Source organism: Tribolium madens, unplaced genomic scaffold (assembly GCF_015345945.1).
Source record: "Tribolium madens isolate multiple individuals breed KSU strain unplaced genomic scaffold, Tmad_KSU_1.1 Scaffold_20;HRSCAF=117;Tcas5.2_LG4, whole genome shotgun sequence".
NCBI classification, from domain to species: domain Eukaryota; kingdom Metazoa; phylum Arthropoda; class Insecta; order Coleoptera; family Tenebrionidae; genus Tribolium; species Tribolium madens.
Genome location: NW_025400985.1, coordinates 11,495,754 through 11,519,894, shown reverse-complemented (window position 1 = coordinate 11,519,894; position 24,141 = coordinate 11,495,754). Strand labels below are relative to the sequence as shown.

The following is a 24,141-nucleotide window of genomic DNA, read 5'->3' as shown; positions in this document are numbered from 1 at the left end:
TTAAAAAAATTATTTTTTGGCTACAACCAGATATAGTATCTATACTTATGGCTTTATTAAGGAAGATGATTGTGAACAAATAGTATACAAATTTGGTGGTCGTTGCTTCATCCCAGCTTTGCGCCTTGGTCATCAAATTTAACCTTGTAATGAAGCACCTTGCACCTCGATATGTAATTTACTCTAAAAATTTGGTTCACTTTTATTATCAATAGATGAAAAAAAAAAAAAAAATTGTTCCAACCTTCAGTGAGTATACTAAATTTAAACTTTAAAATTGGTTTTGCCGTTTCGTCACACTTAAACAAAGACAACTACTGCAATTAAACTCTTAATGAATTGAACAAATTAAGCAAATAATTTTAACTTTTATCAAAGCAAGAGTTCTCCAGTAACTTGAATGAGGAAGCAAAAAATGTGTTTCAAGATAGTCAAATTTGCTTAAACATTAACAGTCTTTCGTTGTGACACATCTCTTGTGATTTTCTTTAAAACGAAAAATCGGGTCGATTGTCAGCATCTGATCGACGGATGCACCTAAGGTGTATTCCGTGGGGCGTCAGATAGGTTTACGTGCCGACTGAACGAGGGCGCTTCACCCCGTTATAAACTGGGGCAATCGATATCAGAAACTCCCGCGCGGTGCATTCCGGCCGCCCCGTCGTCCGCCAGTGCGTGTCTTTCCGGCAAATGTGAATCTTATCAACTCAAAACAAACAAGTGTCAGAAGGAATAAGGCGCGAGACGGTGCGACCTCTACCGCCGCCGCCACCATGGTCGACTACATCGACAGGATCGGTGAGTTGGCGGTCGTTCTCCCATTTATATATCGATCACGTGCACGCTTTATTTCGTCCCATCGAACTGCATGCGCCGAAATACAGCATCGGAATCAGGAGACTCGAGAGTAAATCATTGTGGGGAGGTTAATTATTAACACGTGAGAGCGGGAGCACCGCAGGGGGTTGTTATGGGACCGGTATTGTTTGCTTCATACAAGATTGAACGAGAGTTTGCGGCTAGCAAGGTTAAACTTGTGATACTTGAAGTGACCACAAGATTTGCTTAATGGGCGAGTGCGGATCTGTATTTAAATTTATTGAATAAATGATTGTTTATGGTTAATAATAGATTGCTATTGGGGTGGCTGTGTATTGGTTTAGTGTAAAATTTGATGCGAGTTTATTACATTCCGGCTGATTTAGTGGATAAACATAAACAAGTTTCCACAAATAATTTATTTTGTATACAATTACAATAACTTTATCCGATCGTAAGCGATAAAATATTGAGTGGCGGTAATCTAAAACCGACTGCATGTGTAAAATGGATTGGCTAATTTACGTCCTAAAGTTACGTTAGCAAAAATTGTAATCTGATCACTACAATTTATTTTTGGATAAATAATTGGCTTGATGGTACCAAATGAGGGAAGCGAGAATATAGATAATGAGGCTTAATTTGAGAATTTAATAATATTTTAATTTTAATTTTAATAATGAAACAAAATAAAATTGTATTGTGTACCTTTACTTTTTTTTGAATAATGTAACCGTTTATTTTAATAATTAAATTAATGATTGAATTAATTTAGTGTATGAAAAACAATTGCTTGACTTTCTTGTGGGTAGTTAAAATAAATATCTAGGGAACTACCTATGATTAAAATTTAAAGTATTTTGATTTATTAATAGTAGAGAAATTTTGCTATAATTCCCGCAGTATACAGGATGTCCCAAAACCAAACCGCCATACGTCAACCAGTGGTAGAAAATGTCACTCTGCGAAAAAAAAATATTTTTTTGTCTTACAGCTTTAGCAAAGAGTAACAATAAATTTTGTACAAGTTGGTCAAGATAAATTACAATGCCATTTATGAAAAAAACTGCTTAGACATAAACATAAATATGAGCTCAAAAACGATTTATTTATTTATTTATGAAATAAAAAAAATAATTGGAAAAAATTAAGAATTAAGTAAAACACAATAATAACAACAAAAATTTCTCAATATGCCTTTCCTTACTTTAATTGAATGAAACTTGAAGCCAAGCTTCATAGTTGGCATCGTTTTAATTGATCACGACTTGTACAAAATTCGTTGCTACTCTTTGCTAGACTGTAACTCTTTAACAAATAAAGATATCAAAAATATTAAGGCTCAAAATAACATTTCCTATCACTGTCTGATGTATGGCGGTTTGCTTTTGAGGCACTCTGTATAATATTTCATCTTATTTACAAAAAGAGACGGTTATTCTGTCATTTCTGTCTCAAAACAATTTATCTTTTTTGAGACAACTGTAATTAAAACTGTAGCTACTTGGTAGCTGAAAAATGTGAGAACAAAAATTCTTATTTCTGTGAACTAATTTGAGAAATATTTTTTACATTATTTGTTAGAAAATGTACTTTTTTAATACCTTAACGCTTTGTTCAACGAAAATGCGTTTTTTATATTTTCACTGAAAAAAGATTTTACAAAACATTAAGAATTTTACAATACCTACTGATAACTACACAACTTTCAACGTTTTAGTTTTAAATTACATTTTCTGCAATCTGCAACATTTTTCTAAAAAATACTTTAAAGAATGTTAAACATTAAAATTTTTATATAATAATGTTAAAACTGTTTTTAATCGTATCTGAAACATGTAACTTTTTAATGTTACTACTGTCAAATGTTTTATTTCGAATATTTTATGTACTTATAATTTTTTATTTTACCATTATATTATTAATTAGTATGTAAGCAAAGACAAATAGCCAATAAGTTTTAATTTTTTTACAGTTTGACTGTATGAAACAAAATTACAAAGCACATTAGAGCAATTAGAGAATATCTTTTTTAGTTGTTTTATTGTTTTAGGATAATATTGTCATTAAAGATTATTATTTTGGATCAGAATGACAACAGAATGCAATACTAATAGCGTTTTTCTACCTTTCTTAAAGAATGTTTTTGAAATAAATCACCTTTGGCGACTTTGGTGCACTTCCCTTCATTAAACTAGAGTATCTGCTGATGCGACCCGCAACCTCGTCCGTGATTGATGCGTTTCACATTTTAATCTTAAAAATTGCGAAATTTGAGCTATTCAATTTCAGCTCCCCGCCAATTTGAATTTAATCAGCGAAATCCACTCACATGTTAGCAACGTGTTGCGAAACGGCATAAGAAAAATTGCCGCCATAATTCCTGATGGTGTCGAGTTGACAATTGAGTCACCCCTCGCAGCCAAGGGAGCGATGCATCAAACAAAACCGGCGGGGTGTGTTTATAAACGTTAGCCGTCGATATATCGAATTAGTCGAATTTTTATGTGCGTATCTGCGAATTTTATTAAAAAAAGCCCTCGGCTTTTCTCCTAGGGAGTGAGGTAATTACTGGGAGTAAATTATCGCCTGATCGGTTTAAGAACTGTTGAAGAACAAGGAAGCGGTTTCGGACAGTAATCTAAATTGAGGAGGGTTAAATTGACTCGCGGGGGTGAGTTGCAGGTAATGAATGTTTATCGGGGCGAATCACAGCGCACAAGCGGTACACTAAAGACGACCGTCTACATTTTCAACAGATCGATACCGGCGATGGGCTTTAATACACCCCGTGTCCTGTTTGTCCTCAAAATTAAACGTTTATTACACTAATTGAGGGTCGTTCTTGTAAAAAAGAGTGATAAGGAGACGTTTAGTTATTAGGGCGAATTTAGTGGCTCTTACGCCCTTCGATAATAACCGCCGTTTTTTCCACCGTCATCATCTTTATCGGCGATTTAGAAAATTTGCAAGGACACCGACGAAGACGTTTAACTTTGCGAAATGGTCGGTACGCAACCCTCGTCGCATCGATAATTTATTAACGCTCAACAGCTCCACTCTCCCTACAGATTTTATCCAGTCTCGTACGAACACGAGTCGATGTTTTGCATTCGAGGCCAATCCCTAATGGCGATTACTTTGCCGCCGGAGTGACAGTGATGGACTTCCGGAAGACGGGATGCGTCTAGATCGTTTCGACAACTTTTGACACTACCCCACAGACAGATTGCATGGTTTACGGCCAGATTTTGCACCTAATTTTGCCCAAAGTACAAAAAACTCATCCAAAAAGCAATAAATAATAAATTAAATGATTTTGAAATGTTTTCCTCTCGGCTATTGAATCGCATGCAGTCGTCGCGTCGATCGTTATTAAATCCGTCGTGTACAGGGGAAGATGTTAATATGTGATATAGGAGAGCAACCCCTTCAATTGGGCATATTGTGTTCGTGACACTGTCGACTCCTTGATTACTACTGCTAGTTCTCATTATCCTAGATGCTGCAAACACCACAACAAAGCCATATAACGACTAGTGCAGAACTATATTTCGCCCAAATCACATAACCACCAAGGTGAAATCGCGCAACTAACAACGACGCCGCTTTAAAACAATAAACAGGGAGGGTGTGTGTGTTCAGGAAAATTAATGTTGAGTCTGTCACTGACTGTTCCAGTTTTCCTTTGCCTCTATTATTCGCGATAGGTGTACACAGGCAATTAATTCATCGTTTGGAGAACCTAAATCGCCAAGTTCAAGGTAATTAGAATTTATACGATAGGAAGAGTCTAAATATCAAAATTATTCGAAAAATTCAAGAAAAAAAGCGAAACTGATAACAAGCTCAAATCTTTAAATTCAAAGATTTTTTAACCAAAAATTGAAAAATGTTATTTCATGTGTAATGTTCAAAAAATTTCGAATGGTTTAGAAGATAAAGAGATATTAATTTATAATAACAAAATATGTTTTTACTTTTAGTTTTGAAGCGTTTAACTTTAGAGAAAATAAAAAGGTTAAGAAAGATGTTTAAGAAATACACTATACTCTAAAAAACTAAGGGAACAAAATCCTAGATTTTAATAAACTATTGTGAAGCTTCAAGTTTCTAGTTTATTGCGATCTTTTGGCAAATATTTTTCTGGGCTACGGTCATCACGAAATTCTAAGAAATTGGATTTTTTTTTTGTCTTTGTTTTTGGTCCACGGATTTGGGAATATTTATTTCTTAGTTAAATCAACGCATAAACCAGTTAACCTGTTCTTTAAGATTTCATATGCTTCTTTTATTTTCTTTTTACGTTAATATTTCGCTGAGATATCTGACTTTTAATGAAAAAGAAACTTTTTGTCTTTGATCATCGATATATCAGCAAGCATTGACCACCGCTAAGAATATATAAGGGTAGTTTTACAAACTGAAACTCCTGAAAATCCTTTTACACTTTCAAAAAAAATTACCTTCAACATTAATTTAAACACAAGAGCAAAAAGTACTTTTTTCGTAGTTTTAATAAATCTACCGTGTATTCACAAATATTGATGGGGAGAATAATGTTTCAAGGTATCTTTACATCATAATGTACCCCCAATAGCTCTGTAAATTTATAAATCGATCCATCAAACTGTTTTCTCGGACCGATTGATCAAAGTTTTACAAAAGAATTAAAAAGGAACAATTGTACATATTGTTTCTGAACATTGTTTAATCTTTATCAAAATGAAAAAAACAATTTTTTAACGTTCTTACAATTTTGCATTAGTTACTCATTTTTTTTCCATATGAAGTTAAATATTTAAAAATAATTCATGGTTGGTGAAAAAAGCTTTTTTTAGTATAGATAAAAAATCACGAGAGCTTTCGGAAATAACAATTTTGTGTTTCTAAAATAATATTAACGCAAGTCCAGGTCCGGCTAAGATTTATTTCTTTTGAATTTGGCCTGATTGTGTTTCGTGTGTAAAGAATGTGTCCCCGAAGTGCGTTCTGCGCCTGGAAGCTTTCCTCTCGTCTTCGTCAATGCAATTAAAGCTCGATCCAGATGCGTATTTACATGAAATTGTTTGTTCATCGTCCAAGCGGGATATTATTAATCCTATGGTTGTTTGACTTGAGTTCGTGCAAGTCCACGACGATTCTTGTTGACAAAGCGTGTTGTTGCAGAGTACGTGCTCAGCGGCAGTCCCCGGACCTCCGGCTACCCCGCTAGGTCCCCCATGTCAGGCAACAGCACGGCCCCCCAGCACAGGTAAGTCCGATTTCATTGTTCCGGTGCCTCTTTCCGGATCCTCATGAATATTCAGTAGCGTCGAGTGTAAATGATTAATCATCATTACTCCGGACGCGCCATTAATGTTTTATAATGACACGTGTTTATTTACGGGTTGTATTGTTTGCTCTTTGGAATTGAAACGCAAATAGTGAAAGCGGCCTCTTTGGTCGCTCTCTGGACTCGATTCGTTTTTTTTTTTCACTTGTCGGAAATGAAATAATTTCGTTTTAATTGGGACCAGATGCGGCATGTGATTAATTGACGCTTTTTCACTTAGTGAGATGTTTAATCATTCATTTATTTTTAGACGAGGGATTTTTTGATAAAAAAAATGATGAGTGGAATTAGAGGATGAAGCGAGTTATGAGCTTGATCAATTAAGAATATTACGTGCTTTATGATAGTTTTAAAACTGATGGAGAGGACGAAGCCACTCGAAACTTAATGCACTTGAAAAGTTCATTTAAGAACGGATTGCGACAAAATTAACGACGACTTTTTGATGTCTGTTCTAGTTTTAGCAAGTTTTTAGATGGTCAAATTTGTAATTAAGAGCAATTGCAACATGTTCTCATCCAGAATTGCTTCAACCAAGAGAAACCAAGTTTGGAATTAAACCAGCGAAAGCGCAACGTAAATATACAGAGTGTCCTTGTTTTTGCATTTAATATAAAACGCGAAGGCGTTTTAATTTTCAATAACCGCGAGTAACGAGCCTCCTCCACTTTGCACCTGCTTCTGGTTAATTCATGTAATCGTGGTAAGTTCGCGTGACCCGCAACGATTTTAAAAATTTTCCATTTAACTAAAGGAAAACGTCTAGATCAATGACTGATTACAAACGAAACGACAATTATTTGTCGGTTGCATTCAAAAATAAATTACGATTATCTCGACCGTTGACAGGCTAATAAAGTGCCTACAAAAATCTCCAGAAGCCTTCCCATTAATATCAGTCGGTGGTGTTAACAGGAGCTTGTTTCGGATGAGGACGGAGGTCAAAGTTGCAGCGCCCAACTATCCGTCAGCTTAAAATAGAAAATGATTTACTTGGGAAAATTGATAAGAAATTATTCGTGTTTAGGATTTGTATGCCAGGAGGTGATTGCGTAATTTCGAGCATAAATTTTCTGCCATCAGGCGCATATTTATGTGACTAGAATCAGGATTTATGGGCGACGAAATTTCATTTTTTAATTGGTAAAGAGACGATGAGGGGACTTCAAAAGAAGGCAAAAAGAAAAATCTGAGATACTCAATTAAGCCAAGTGTGAAATTTATTTACTGGCACGAGTTCAAGTTTGTTGAACCTGCGGACAATCGCGATTTACGGCCCAGCCAAATTAAACACCAACTGGCCAAAATGCGAAAAATTAATAAATTTGACTCATTTTCAAGAAAATAAACATAATTATTGATAAACTGACCTACTTAATTAGAACAGTTGTCAAAACTAATCTATTAATAAATGAGAAATTGATAAAACTGGTAGTTATTTTATCTATAAATTCTCAGAACAGATGCAAAGCATGATTTCCAGAAATAATATTTTTGGGTAAGACAAATGCAAGTAGGAAAAAATTCAAAACTTTTAGTTTGTCGGCTTTCCAAAGTTTTATCCGTTTTTCGATACCTAAAATAAATAATTTTGATGTATTTTTCTGGGAAACTCTTATAAGACTATTTACGTGAATTTGTCTCTGCAATGTTTAAAAAATCAAACTTTTCAAATACTGCTCATGTTTTATTTTTATTGTCAGTATTTCGCGACCTGAGAACCAAAAGGTTGTAAGTGACTTTTAATGAATTTTACAGGGCACCATTTATAATGTTTGCACATATAGAAAACCCTAATCTTTAGGAGTATTAATTAAATTATGTTTCTGTTATATACTTCTGTATGTATTTAACTAATTATAATGAGTTTTTACCTTGGAAATATGTTTCATTATCCAATATCAATTTATTTTCTAAATTGCGCAAATACTTAGAACCTTATGGCTTTCAAATGGGAAAAATATTTCATACGTAGTATCGATTAAAAATGTTGTGAATTTGTTATTGCCCTTTTGAACAATAATTACTTACCTACTTTTTACTTTATTCCCTCGGAAATGAAATAAATGAAATACTGATTTTTACTCTTGATAATAAACTGGAATTGAATGAATTAAATCTTTTAAGTGTTTTTTGAATTAAACAAACATTCTGATATTCATTTTTATTCTTAAAATTGAAATTATTGATGTACTGAATATTTTGACAAAATATTTTTCTTACGTATTTCTTTAATTTTTTTGGTTACCTTTTAGGATACGCTTGCGGCTATTCTGATTTTCTAGTTTTAGAACAGTATCATCGTCTAAATTTATATCTCAGAACTATATGGAACTAATTTAAAAAGAAAAAAATTTTTGGTTTGAGAATTTATTCAGCAATATTGTACCCGAATTATAAATTACAACGAATGACGAATTTGAAATAAAGCTTATTACCCTACTTAAATAGCCGCTATTTTTTTTTGCTAATTCATTTAGAGGTTGTTCATCATAATCAAGCTATCACTGTCACAACTATCGGAAATATCGTTTTTTGATGCCATTAAAATAAGCACTTGGAACTTTTTGGTTCTAACAATTAACTGCAAAGCGCACTTACGAGTACAACTAAAAAGCACCGACTCTAACTTTTATAGTTTTAATACAATTCACGTATGATGTATTTCATGTATTGGCATGAGAGGATAGATTATAATCATAGATTATAATAATACATTATTTTAAAAATTAATAAAAATGTCACTTGGAACTTCTGGTTCTCAGGTCGCGATTTGTGCTTTGTGATTCTAAAAAATGATTTATAAAAAGTTCAAAAGTTATAGTGACAACCAAAAATTGTACAGAATTTTTCACAGCAAGGATCCTATTGAAAATAAAAACAGAACAGATTTGTCATCCTGTAACTTTTTTTCTGATTATTATCAAGTAAATTTTTGAATTAATTTTGTAAGAAAACTCATGTTTGAATCAAACGTAATTTCCTCCTTCCTCCTGTTTTCTTGGTTTCCTTTATTTAGATATTGCGTGAGAATTTAGTGCACGCCGTTTTAGAGCCTAACATTTCCGAAATCCCGTGTTAATTTCTTGTGTTCGTCACCTCCTTAGGTCCCTTTTTCCCCCTTGGTTGCATTTCCCGTCATGGCGATGATATCTTTTGTCGTGCAGGATTTGCGTCTGGTTGTTTTTTCCCGGCGTTCGTGTCTCCCTTTCGGGCGCCTTTGTTTTTAATCATGGTTTAATGAGACCTGGGGGCCACGTGCTCCCATCCGGAATGCGGGATTTGTTTACGGCGGTAAAAAGGGGGCGCCTCCGACATTGTCTGGCCAGTGCACCGGCCCGTTCCCACCGTTACTGCCTCGTAGCACGCACAAAGTCCATTTCAATGTTAAAATCCCATTAAAAATACCTAACCTCACACGTGAATTACACCGACATGCTCTATCGTGTTCTTGTAATGATTATTGATGGGCGCCACTATCGCGGCCATGAATATTTGATTAAGTACACGGTTTTAGCTGCGGTTACACCGGTCGAAAACAGCGCCAGTGCGTAATCAATTTCGACGATGAAAAATTACACCGAATCGAGAGAAATTGCAATAAATCGCGTCATCATGCGACGGAACGAGGGGCCGAAACTAGGACGAGGGTGAATAAAATTGGATTTTTTGAAAAGAGAGGCGGATTTTGGGACGCGCATTTTCTCACTTTTTAAATTATATTTTTTTGTTTGTTGGTATCGCGAGGGAGATTTACGGGACGCATAAACTACAAGGGTTAATACAATTTTCGGACAACGCACGAGGATGGAAATCACTCGTTTTACAAACAGGAAAATAAATAAATTTTTGGAAAATTATAAGAAACAACTTTTTGAAAAAAATCATATCTTTAGATTTATTTATTTATTTATTTATTGATTTAAGGACCCAACAATTTGGCTTCAATTGCATAGGAATCGTTTCGTTGTCCGAGATTGCGTCCATATCCCGGGATAGAAACTTTATAAATATTTAGAGCAAAATCATGAAATAAATAAAGGTCGTCGCGTGCTGTCTTAGCTATAACAGCATCGACCTGTATAATACATCCCTGTATTCTCATGTAGTCATTTAGAAAAATGTCATCGTTACGGTTGACTCCCTCCGGATTCGCGCCTTACAAGACACCCGGAGCGACCCGGAACGAGCCCACCTGACCCTCCGTTGAAAAATCTCGCGGAATTAATCACGCGACAATGAAATTTCCAGGTAAGCCTGGAGTTTCATCCGGTCCTCCGCGTATTAATTAAGCGAGTTGAATGGTTTTCGGTAGATAAGGCCGCCCGGAACTTGGTACACACAGTATCGGCTCCGGACTAAATGGGAATCGTCTGACGTTACAATTAGGCCTATAATAACAGAAGGGTAGCTCCGGAATCCGGATTTCTACTCTGCAAAACAGCGCTGTTGTGATAAACAACAGCGAAGCAATCCAAACAACGACGGAATCGTGTAAACAGGTCGAAAACCAACACACGCTGACACACACGATTGCTCATTTCTTTTCGTCGACACGTGTTTCGGTCGATAACGCCATCATCAGGGCGCAAATGGACCGTGCACGACATTAATCTGTAACCACTTACGAGCTATTCTTTTTCCACCGTTGCCACCGAGAAATTTACTCCACTTGAGGCGATTTTATTAAAAGATCCAATCAGGAAGCGAAGCTCTATAAAAACAAAAGCACTACTGTTTCGTTTAATTAAGACTTGGGCCAGACGCAGGAGCGGCAAGGTTCAACCCCTATTGAGCCACTCCAAAAATGTGTTTTTACAAAATTTTAAATATTGCTTTGTTTTTTGGTACATTGTTTTTGATTTGGGTGTGAGAGCTTAAGAGGAAGTTTTAAATCGTTGCAGCTCGACATTTTCTTTGTGTTATAACAATTTCGAGGTCGTCGTAAACGCTCCTACTTCCCGGTTTTATGATTACATCGCAGTGCATTTCTCCCGAAAGTGCGGGATTCGTCTTTCAGACGTCTCTAAGCCTCATGAAAATCTTATTAAACCGAGAATCTCTACATTAAACTTGAAAGGTTCGAAGCTATGGCCTAATCAATTCCAACTTCCGGAATTTCCGGAGGGAGGAAAAACCGCTTTTTAACGATCACGTGAAGACAAGCGACCATTTTATAAGCATGTGGTCTGATTAAGAATTTTGGTTTAAGCGCCCCTCCACCTGTGCACGTCTCTGGTGAGGTTTTTCCTCGTATCCAAACTCCCGGAAACTTGATTAAGGGGTTTAGTTAAGAGGGCACGTCAGAAACGGATGGCATTCTTATTATATATCTGACGCACAGACATAAAAGCTGAGTGAATAATGTAATTAAGATGTACAAAAGTCAACTCAGGGGTTAATAGATAAAAAAGAACGATAGGGAGATAAGTAATAGAATTATAAGGACGTCCTCTGCTTAGGACGTCACGAGCACAGCGTTGGATAAAAGCTTACCCGTGTCACCGGACTGATAACAGGACGTTCGATAGGGGGCGCAAGATAAGGCCCGCACATCTCTCCGCATTAGAACTTCATTATTTGATATTGTCGATGGAGGAACGGTAAAGTAACTCGACCGTCGAGCCTCTGCAATTCGGTTAACTCCAATTTCCGGGTTCTTTGCTGCCTAATGGCGCCGCCACCTTCCACATCCACCCCATATAGTTTGCAGTACGAGAATCCAAAACGAAAAAAACTGCACCTGTTTTTCTTTATTAATGACAAATATGTGCATAAAAAAGAGTCTACTTTTTTAACACATTTAGGAATGGCGTGAAGTCCTTCGGGACCCCATCTCGTCTTTTTTCCATATCCGTTCTCATGTGCCAACGTAAAAAAATATCACCGGTGAAGTTTTCCCGGAATTGTTATATTTGTGTAAGTCACAGTGGCAAAATGGATGTCTGGTCCCATTGTGCGTTAGCTGAGAACGCGTCGTCCCTCCGGGAATCAAATTCTCACCGATAAAGCAGTGCTTTGAAGACATCACTATTCCGGTAAAAACTCCAGTCAAATTCAAAAGGTTAATTGTTAATCTATTCCCGGATCGATATTCGTGCGCAAAAACCGGCCCTCCGGAGTTTCCAACTTGAAAATCACTTTCGAGCAACCTCATGAAAGTTCAATTAATGACTGAAACTTGTACAAAGCTCCCCCGAAATTCCGTAACAAGATATGAAGCGACCGGCAAAATTCTTTCCGTGGATTAATTGCTTTAAAATTGATTCATCTCGATGGCCACATGCGGAAAAATCCCCCCTTTTCAGGAAACGTCTTTGTCGGATGATTGATCTGAGGGCACCTGGAGTGAAGCTCTAATGCGTTGAGACGGTCTTTGTGCCGCCCCCGCGGACGCACCCCACGCTGGAGTAATCGAACAAGTTAATTACGGCGGCTGATCATCGAGGCAGCACGCATGAGACAATGACAATAACGCTGATGAGGCGTATTGTCGAAGTCGGCGGACCGTTCATGTGTTACCACTATCGACCCGGAGCGGAGGCACACGTGACTGACTGAATTGCCGCAATTAAAACTTTTTACTTTGAAATTATTAATTCATCGCCAATCAAACGTTTTTATCGACTAAAACGCCAGTCTTGACGCGCCTTATCACACGACAAGTTTTAGCTCTTCTAAACGACATATTATTATTAGATACCGGATTTGAGAACGTTAAAAAATGCAAAAAAGATCATGAAACTCTCGAGAATAAATGTTTTTTAATTTATAATATCTTAATTACCTAATAATATACAGAGTGTCAATTTTAAAACTTGCAAATCAAAATGGCATGGTAAGTGACGCTCCTCCACCCACCCTTCAAGCCCTACTTGCGATACATCGTTGGAAAGCCCATAACAAGCGCTTTTCAAAAATGTCATACAACAGTCTATTTGGTAAAGCCATTTTTCCAATTATTAAAAACGAAGACGTTAAATTATTTTTTTTTATACAGGGTGTTTCACATAATTTTACGAGGCCTGCGCCTGTAAGATGCAATCAATAATACATATTCCGATACGAACTCGATTACAAATTTTGAAAAATTAAATTATCTTCTCTAGTTTATTCATCCTTTCAAAAATTACAACTTTTTTAATTAGTTAGTGATTAAAATAGATAAATTAGAATCATATTCATGCCGTCTCTTGATAGAACAAATAATAATTGTTTCTGAAAAACTGCAGTTTATGACTATTAACGAAACAGTGATTAGTTTGACAACAACTGTCATGGGTTTCCAAAAATTAAATAATTAAATGTGTTTTTTTGTGTCCAGTGTTTTGTGACTTTTGTATATTTGGGTGCGTACATTAGGCGCAAGCCTCATAAAGTTGTGTGAAACACTCTGTATTCAAGGGTGGGTGGAGGTGTGTCACTTATCATATCATTTTAGTTCCCCCTAGGAACCACCAAAACGGTTAACTTTTTCAGTTGACAGAAATTGGCGATTGCAAGTTTTAAAATTGACACAGTGTATGTTTTATAAAAAGTCAAATTCAGTATGTTCTCGGATTGAGTTTGCAAAAAGTAAAAAAAATGTATCATTGACTTTACGCCAAAACTTCAAAAGAATCACATTTTTTGCTTTACCTGACACGAACATATCTGTAATTAAAACTTTATTATTTTGACGTACAATCGTGATTCTGACTCAGTAATAAAAAAGTCTATTGACCTGTAATATTTTTTTTCTTTGTCTAAAATCAAGAGAAAAATGAACAATAATAAAGTTTTAATTACAAATTTACGCATTTCAAATTAAGCAAAAATGTTATTTCTTTGCAGTTTTGACGCAAAAGCAAAATCTTAAAAAGTCATTCCGGGTAGAGTTCTTGTATTAGAAATATAGGAACTTTAAATCCGGGGACATAAACTTCGTACTATAGCTATCGTAACACTGACAACGTTGTAACTGCATTTTTTAAGAAAAATCTGTATTACCACTGAACTCTACTAACAAATTTTAAATCAAAAAGTTTCACTATTTTATACAGCAAAAATATTGTAAGAAGTGTCAGAAGTGGGGATAGCTATATCTACAGGGTGTCTCAGAACTTGCGCCCCATAGAAAAATGCCAAGTAAGATAAGATACAAGAAACATGGAAATAAATGTTTTAATTTAATCTGTCAAAAAATTTTGACATTTGACATTTTATTATGTCTATTTAATGATACTGATGACCTTTTTTTATAATTATTTAGTAATGGTACAAAATTTTTGCAAATAAAAGCCACAAATAACATTAAATAAAGTTACAATTTAGGATACAGCTTCCTTGTGTCCTCGTCTAATAGCCTGTAGCAAAAAAATGGAAATATATTTTTCCAACAGACATAAATAGAGTCAAAGTGCAAAATTTAAACTCTCGTAACTTCAAAATTTTTATAGATAGAATTTTTTAACATTTTTTTCATTTTCCTGGTATCTTACCTCACATTTTTCTCTGGGACGCGAGGAGTTCTAGCGCACCTGTGTATACTTTTTTTTATAAAAATTGAAGATAGAAATTAAAGTCTAAAATCTCAGATCATCTGGAAATGATGTTAATTTTGCAGATTTGATAATGAGGTGAGGCTGAGCTAAATCCGGCTCAACTCTAGATTTCTTTTTCATTTCAAGCGAAAATTTGGGGAATAATTCTCCCTTGCCCACACTCCCAATTAAAACTTTTCGCTGTCGTCGTAATCAAATCGCGTCAACCTCCTCAATCATTTTTCGCGTCTCTTAATCAGCGTCTTCACATGTCGAAGCTTCCGACAGGAGTTGCCGGGTAACGGAACGTCGGGTATCGTCACACGCGATCACCATGACGACGACGCTGTTTTAATACGACGCACTCCACCGGAATCGGCACCGGAATTAGATTGAGGGGGTCAACGCGTCGTGATCTGATTTGAATTTCACACCGAGACTCTTGTTTACTCGAGGTATCAATCGCAGACGAAAGAAAGATCCCCAATTATTGGCGAAATCCCCCGGATTTTGTCAAAAATCCGACTGGCACCCGGAAAAAATGTTGAAATTATTGAGACACTTGAATGATAAATGCGCGACCAACACAACACGAAATTTATGTTTAATGGCTGCATAAAACAGGGTAACGTGTCTGGAGATTTAATCGGACTAATTAATTTTGAAGATTGCCGTCAGTCACGTCACAGAGGTTAAAATATTTTTTCCGTGTGGATTCCGGAAGTTGATTAATTAGTCGGATCAGATGAAGAGTTGTAGAGTCGTTTTCCGGTTTAATCGTAATTAATTGAATAATTTTTGTGATGTTATGTGGGGACATGGCGCCGAAATCTGTGTACACTTTATGTTGTAGCTCGACAAACAAATGTATAAGTTACTCGGAGTTTGTTTGATTGCTACGTGAGAACAAACTTCGCCAACAAAGAGCTGTATGCATGGAAGCCACAAACATACTCCGGAGCGCCGGAAACTCCATCTGCTTTGCTTCATTAATAAATGAGAGAGAGCAAATTGCTTTCATTTAAGAACAGCACACCGCAAAATAAATTACATTAATAGATAATCTCCGGCGAAAAATTTTCGACTGAAATTACGTATTTTTGGGAGACTCTAGGTCATTAAAGGAGGCTTCTCAGAATTACACGTCATGCGGATGGAACATCCAAATTAAGTCGAGTACTGTAGCATCTGTAGATAGACCGCCCTTGTTAACAGCGTCTCTTGTAGTTATCTGCGCTAAAGTACAGGCCATGCGCTCTCTAATTACTGACTATAAACTAATGGAATACGGCGCTTTTTGCCCCCAACAAAAACTCGATGACTCGAGAGGATAATTTAACGCCATATAATCTTAGTATCTGCTTTCAAACAGATGTGATTTTGAATAATAATCAAGAAAGCAATTGACTTCAAAGCTTTTGCAAATAGGTTTTTTTTCGCCAAAATGTTAGTTGCTATATTTTCCTGCCCTCGCCGTTACGAAGAGCTAAACTTCTTTTACGGTGTTATAAAAGCGCCAACAATTAACCATCTACGTGGAGTTCATCCCCCGTCCTCCCCATATTAACGCTTTTACGATCCATCCGTTTAATCCCTCTCGCCGTAAATATGGCCAGATATTGAGTCAGGGGGCGATCCGCAAACAGCAATCAAGTGCGTCGCAGACGCGCAACAAGCAAAACTCACCGGCGTTCAAACGACACACGTGCGCTACTTTGTGAAGGATTAAAACGACACTGAGCGTATTAATTAGAGTGCATTTGACAAGCCAGTTCAAAATTTTCAATGGAAATTCACACACTGGGAAGAGAAAACCAGTTCTGACCTCCTGCAGAGCCAAAAATTGATCGTCCTATGAAATGTAAACCGCGCTAACGAAGTCATTTTCTTTGGAATTAATGATCCGGGATTCTATTTCAACCACCTACGGAGAAAATACGTCAGAGACGGACTTTATACGCCATGATTTTTTTTACTTCGATTTAGATTGCTGAAGCAAAATGGCCGGACGCCCTTTGTTTGCACAGATGTACAACACGGGGTGAGAGGTTTTGGGAGGAAATGGGCGCAGAATACGATACAAGACGAGATAAAATAACAGAGATTCGAGGGGGCTTGAGGTTGAGCGAGATTTTGCCAAAAATATATACTCGCTTCAGGAAAATAAAGGAAACGAAAGAAGAAGTAATATTTGTAACATTTTTTCTGTAAATACTTAAAATTTTCAAATGCACTATACAAACAAAAAAGCTTAATTAAAAAAATCTTAACTTGATTTTTTTAATTTTTGGAAGTTATTGTGGCAACAGTTTTTTCACAAAATAGTTTATCCAAAATGTTTGCATTGTTTATAAAATGCTTGATTAAATCTTCAATATGTGTTTGTAATTTTCTTTTTCTATTAGTATAGTGTGAATTTGTTATTATTAACAGGCAAAATAGTATATTAAAGAACAAGTTAGAAAACGAGCCGTAGGCGAGTTTTTTATGGGATGAGTGCGCCAATGCCATTATAAAACGAGTATTTTATGCTATTTTTTCTAATTTACGCCCCCTTTTTTCTTATTTTAATTAAAAAAATATATTTTTGTCGTCTAGAGAATTTTGTGTTGGTTGGTATCGGTTGGTAACACTCGGCGCCCACCTGATTTTTTAAATCATTTCTGCCGTCTATCATTAAAAATAAAATTTACAAATTATTAGTTATAGTGTTACAACATAATAATAATAAACAAAATATGAGCCAACAGAATTTAGTTTGCACTCCTCCCGAAATTCGCGAAATTGCCGAAATATCAACGCAAAATCTGTTACCTGACAAGTCAGAAGCGGCATACAAAAACTAAATAATCCTAAATTCATTAAAGTACTGTGTGCTTTTATAGATAGCCATAAACGACTCCTACTGAGAGACGAAATAAACGTATTATAAACGCAAATAAGAAAAAATATCTAAAATTGAAGTCAATATTTTTTAGAAACTTGAAAATTATATTTCGTTTTTAATCAATAAATTTGTTAGAGAAGAAGTTGTTTTCATTATTTCTTTTGAATATTTTTTTCTTTTGCTGATGCAAAGTCTACTGCGCTTACTCAAAAATTCGATAATTGAGAAAAAAGTTTTCATAGAATTTTTCACCATTTTTTATCTAATCTAATCTAATCTATCTTCTTCTAATATTAAGATGTTTGTCCTGATGAACTATCAACCCACTAGGGATGGAAACTTGAAATTTTTACAACAGATGAATGTAACGTAAGCAAGGATTTTTGGAAAGTCAACCCCTAAGGGGGTTAAATGAGGTGTTGAGTTTGAAGGTTTAAAGTTATATCGATGAAAATTCGTATTTAAGCTTTAGGTTAAAATTGAAGAAATACTTGTTTCAGGATTTTTGGAAATTGCATCCCTATAAATTTTGTTTAAAAGTCCGTATTTTTTTAGGTTATATCCACAAAATTTGGTATTTGAGTTTTTGGTTAAAAATAAAGAAACACGTGTTTCAGGATTTTTTTAAATTCCATCTTCAAACAGGGCATGAAAGTTTATATAAAAATTCGTCAATTTTGTTATATCCATGAAAATTCGTATTTGGGCTTTCGGTTAAAGTGAAGTAACATGTGTTTCAGTACTCTTGGAATATTCCACGCCCAAGGGGTAAAAATTTGTTTAAAAATCCGTATTTTTTAAAGTTATATCCATGAAATTTGGTATTTAGGTTTCCGGTTAAAAATAAAAAAACACTTTTTTCAGGATCTTTTGAAATTTTATCCCCAAAGAGTTCAAACGGGGGATAAAAATTTGTATAAAAATTCGCCAAGTTTGAAGTTTTATTCATAGAAAATGGTAGTTAGTCTGTCGGTTAAAAAATTTAAAACACTTGTTTTAGGATTTTTGAAAATTCCACCCCTAAATGGATAAAACAAGGGATGAAAGTTTGTATTCTTGGTCATATTGTTGTATAAACCAACAAAAAACCAAACCATCACTATGATTTTGTCTTCTAAATCTAAATAATCAACAATAATTTTTCCAATTCCACATTTTTTATTCAAATTTGATTAACTTAAAGTTAAACGCAATCAAAAAGTTACAAAATGTTTGAATCTTTTATCTCCTGATATTGTTGACAAAACTGTTATTACTTTGTTTCACCCCAATTATTCCGTTGATCAGCAAGTACGTTGGAGGAGATTAAATCAACACGTGTCCCAACCCTACCGAGTGCGCCAAAGACCCTAAATTTCATCTAAGATTTTAATCATGGTTGCCTTATCTTATCATTAACCATCTCGTAACCATTGAAGAAACACAAAAGGCAAATCAAACCGCCACACAAGTGTTATCCAAAGTGCAAAACTTTGAAAACTTCCGATTTTAATTACTGGTATTTGTCGCATGCCGTTAGTCTTAGTGAGACATTAAACTCGTGAAATACGATTGCAGCAAAATAAACCGACCGGACGATTACCGAGATAACGTTCATTGCAGTATTGTTGTTGTGAAAGTCATCCGAAACTAGAGACGATCGCTCCAGCCATAAAAATTCATTTCGCTTCGTATACGGAGACGATTTTTTGCCTTCTTCACCCTTCGCGGTCTCAACAATGGCTCGCGATTAACATCGAGTGCCTGAAACAAAGCGTCCTGATAACGGCATCTGCACGGGACAGCCTCAAATGTTAAGTAGTGAGACGGGCGTAAGCCGCTTTAGACTCTCTCCCTCTTTGAAGGTGGATCAAGGTGAAGCCTTGTTGGGAAAAGATCGATGTCCGATCGGGGGAAGCCTTAATTTCGCATAAATTCGGGACGTTTTATTGAGGAAAAGGGAGAATATGTCGACCGGAACTCTTTAAAGTCGCGGACTTTTCCCAAGATTAACGGAGACGCCTGAATTATGGGCCGTTAAAATCGACGATTTACATAAAGAGAGTTATTAAACCGATCCCGGAAACGACAAAATACAAAAGAGGAAAAGTTTTGTAACAGCTATCAAAGTCCGGATTCTAACGGGAACACGTTTTTTATTGTATTAATTTTGGGTGCACGGGCAAATCTGGCAGTTGCATCAGAACTCCGGCACCAAAACCAGTACTAGATTTATATTTTTCCTCCCCAAATTTGAATATTTGAAATTGCGAAATCTCCATATTTATGAATTACAATTTCCCACGAGTGAAAATTAATCCAAAACAAGGCTTTCCTCTCTGAAAATTGTTCTTTGATTAGACCAGGTTTAGTGATCGTTCGATTTTCTCATGGTGAAACTGCCGAGTTTTCCTCTTCCCCGCCATAATCCAGTCTTTGTTCCCTATTGCAGTTTTCCTGCATCCATTAAAGCGCAACTTCGAATTTTAATCCGGCTTTTTCGCTTAATCCGCTAGGTTGGCGAGACTGTTTGTTTATGGTGTGCATTTCGAACATGTGTTTGGGTTGTTTGTTGGCGGTATCGAGTTACTCGCCGCGAAAACACGCCATCTGGAGCGTGTGCAAGACGCTGTTTTTCTCCCCACAAGCCATGAATTTCAATCACGCTTATGCGGCAAGGAATGCTTTCCGTAAAAGTGTTATTTAAATGTCGACAATTAATTAAAGACGAGTTTTATTAGAACAACTGGCTAGTAGGCGTTTCAGCCTGAATTAAATTTGAAATATTCGGGCTTTTAGTGAAATTAATAGCAAATATTAGCTCGATTTCTAAAGCGAAGGCGCGTACTGCAAATATTGTATTTAACAATGAATGTTAATGACGCGGCTTCTGCCGTTGCTTCCAAGACAACCCTTTTTATGTTGCCTTCTAATATCACCTCGGAATTTGCATGTAATGTATTTTAATTCCCTTTAAGGTCGCGTCTCTTCTGACTCCCATATTTATACAGAGCTAACTAGACCTCGTAGACCCCTTTCTACGGATTGTTTGCCACCAACGACGGTTTGTATATGCATTTCGGGAATACCCAGAGTAATTCATAGCCGGATCCCGTCTGCAACTCACGAAATATTCAACTCAAACCGAGCACAACACCGGACTGATCTGATTTAAAATATATGCAAATTAACGAAGACGAACGAGGGGGCGAAGCGAAATACGCTCATACAGGTGCACCCCAACACTATTCATATTCCAAAAATACACACAAACAGCACAAGCCGAGACCTCTCTCATATTTCACACATTTTTGATGCGACTAAAATTTCAGTAGTATTATTATGAAATTTTCGATTAAACTTTTTAAAATAGAGAGCAAATTTTATTTCATTTTTGATAAAGTTAATAAAACTACAGATCATTCAGCTATCTCTTCATAAAAGTTCAAATGCTCTGCCAATTTGAAAAAAGGCATTTTGCCCGTTTAATGGCTAAAATATTAAATAAAGTTAATGATAAAGTGTCAGCACGTCATGTTAATGTTTCTGGTTCAAGTTTGTATATAGATTTTGTATTTTTTATAATATTGGAGAATTAAAATTGATGTTTTCAAACATTTGAAGTTGTTTTCGTTTCCTTTTTTTTGTAGGCAAGATACATAAAGTGACTGGTGGAAAACCTTTGTCGTTGTATCTTACTCGTACTTCGTTTACAAAAAAGTCGACTATAGTCGGGCAAGGAATATACTGAGTCACTGAGTGTGTCAATTAATACTAACAAAATAGCATTAAAAAAAAAATTAAGTCACTCTGAATACCTATAGGTTTATTCTGTAAAATGCAAAATCTTTCGGTTATTTTTTGCAAGTAAACAAAAGCTTAAGCCATGAAAGAGTTTTGCAACACAATCGTATTGTGAAGCTATTGATGAATTGTAAGTTTTGAAAGGCTCCTAATCCTCTATTGGATTTTATTCTCTAAGCTTCGTCCAACCGGAAATTTTTATACCTACTCCAAAATGCCTTAGGTACACAGGACCCAAATTTTTTGCGTCACTTGTCACAATAGACCGAAACTAGTGTTTAGTTTATTATTCAAACTTGTCGTAAAGATAATTCGGTGTCTCTTTTTGTCAAATTACATGAAAGCTCACGAAGCAAATATGTTAGATTTCTCATCCGCCCCTTCTTCGGCAACCATTAATTCAGCTTAGGAGATAAATTTTGACAGGAGTAGATCTTTATTAGATAAGATTGACGTATCTGGCTGCATCACAATATATGAGCACATCCGTGCAAGAAAATCGAAATCGACTCTCGCGATTTTTTCGCGTTTGTCGGAATATAATCGCTGGAATGGCAGTGCATTATCTCCCTGAGAAAAAGTAATAGGATCCTCGAAAACACACACAATATAAGTGGAGCCCGATATGGTCGCGATAGCGAAATGGACTGTAAACCATTCCGTGCATCCCCCGATATTAGATAAAGTCCAAAGGGGGATAATGCGACTCAATCGGAAAAAAGCCCGACCTTGAATACGCGCAGAGGATTAGAGCTTAGGTACTCGGCCGACGAGGACGTATTGTATCGGGTATTGTGTCATTTCCAGGGGGTAACCATGAAAAGTGCTGGCGATGCAGGGCCAGGATACTCTACTTATGCACGGCGGGGTGGTGACCGACGACGATAAACTCGAGGGTCGCACACAAATAAATACAAATTACCAGCGGGAACAAAACAGTTGGACCGTTTAACGTCCAATCGCTTTAAAATTTATTTAAAACTGGCGCATGGATTCGAACGCTTTATTGCAAATGCGGAATGCAATTAAATTTTATATTTTTGCAGCGGCTGCATGCGATTTATGCTAAATGCAAGCCGGAATTGACGACGATTACGGCAAAAACACGACAAAATTGACAATTAATTTCAACAAAAAATTCTAAAATAATTAACAGAAAAAAACAAAACGAAAAAAAATTAGAAACAGTTAAATGTCAAAGTTAAGCTATGAATTTTGTGAGTTTAGAAATTTTTCAATTTAAATTATGATATTTTTACTTGAGTGCTTTTTATATGAGAAACTAACTTATTTTCAAACACGCATAAATCACTCAAAAATTTAAAAATAGTTGTAGGATGATCAGAATTCATTTTAGGAAAGATTATTTGAAGTGATACATTTAGGCAGGACAGTATTGGTGAAATCTTATCTTTAATCTTAATATACATAAAAAATATTATATTCATATTTAAAAAACAAAAAATGAAAAATTTCTTTTGAAATCCAAAAAGTAATTAAAACAAATATATTTTATTGGTCGGTTTTTTATATACGTAGAATTTCTGATCAACTGATCAAACATTTGTGATAATTTTTTGCAAAATTTCAGTTTCGATGGATTTTGAATTTTTTAAATAAAAAAGATAATTCTTGCTCAATCGTTTGATATTTAAATTTATTGGTTCTACATCAAAATTTTAACTAGAAAAGATGAATTTTTGCATTTTAAACTTTAAATAATCAAAACTTTATTTTAATATGCTACCCTATACATACTTTTCATATTATGTTTTCTTATTCAAGTTTTACAATTCGTAATTTTTTTGAGAATGAACGGTGTTCGGCGAATCATTGCAGATTTTATTATTTTAATTATAAATTTACATAAATAGGGTTTAAGCTTAATTAAATTAAAATTTTAATAAACAGATACAAACGAGACAAATGTTAATATAAAAGTAAAAACATTGAAAATCATTGTGCTTGTCGTTTTTTATTAATATCATTTTGGTTTCTTATATTTATTTTGTGTTAAAACAGTTTTATTTTGAAATGATCTGTCTATCCACCTAATTTCATTGTTTTGTAAATTTGGTTCCATGGAATTTTTTTTCTAGTCCGGTACTACTTTTAATTTTTCTTATTTAATATGTTTTTTTATGTCACATTTGTACATCTTTATTTTTAATTGTATTTAAGTTAGCGTTAAAAATATTTATTTGGTATATTTTTATAAGCGATAAGGATATTGATCGAAGCAAAACAAAATTAAAATTAAATAAGTTTTGAAATATAAAAAATAATAATTTTTTAAAATACGTTTTAGTCATTTTTGGGTTACCTTGTAAGGTGGATTATGAAATACCAAACAATATTGTAACACAAATTTCTCGTGCTAATACTTAGACATTTATTAGGGTTTAGAAATTTTATATTTAGAAATACAGATTCATAAAGCTTAATGTCTAGGATTACAAGCTTTTGACTTACTAATGTAAATTATACGCGTAGATAAGAATATACTTATTAAAGAAGAATTGTGTCACCTCTTCTTTATTTGTCAAATATGAAAGCATAAAATACTTGCAATTTGCATTTAAGTAATAAATGTGAGTACCTAAATGTAGTTACTTAATGAATTATCATATAAATCAATTTCTAAGTGTCGTTGGCAATGTGGATTTGCGCATTGAGGGTTTAACTTTTCCTCCTCCAAAAAGCAAAATACTTTTCGCCGAAATTCTAATTTATGAAAACCGCTTTGGTTTCCTCTCATCCAGCTTTGTCGCGTCAGTTTATTATCACATTTATCC

At 35.2% G+C, this 24,141-nt stretch overlaps 1 protein-coding gene across 2 annotated transcripts in view; it reads left to right on the top strand.

Annotated features, from left to right (window-relative positions):
* Positions 1-758: 758 nt before the first annotated feature.
* The window catches only part of LOC123005990 (teneurin-a), a 63,186-nt gene continuing 39,803 nt past the window's right edge, over positions 759-24,141 (top strand). For both annotated transcript variants that reach the window (XM_044400105.1, XM_044400103.1), the window contains exons 1-2: positions 759-798; positions 5,989-6,073. In XM_044400105.1, coding sequence (XP_044256040.1) covers positions 774-798; positions 5,989-6,073 — 110 coding nt within the window. In that variant the 5' untranslated portion in view covers positions 759-773. The remainder of the gene's footprint in view (positions 799-5,988; positions 6,074-24,141) is intronic.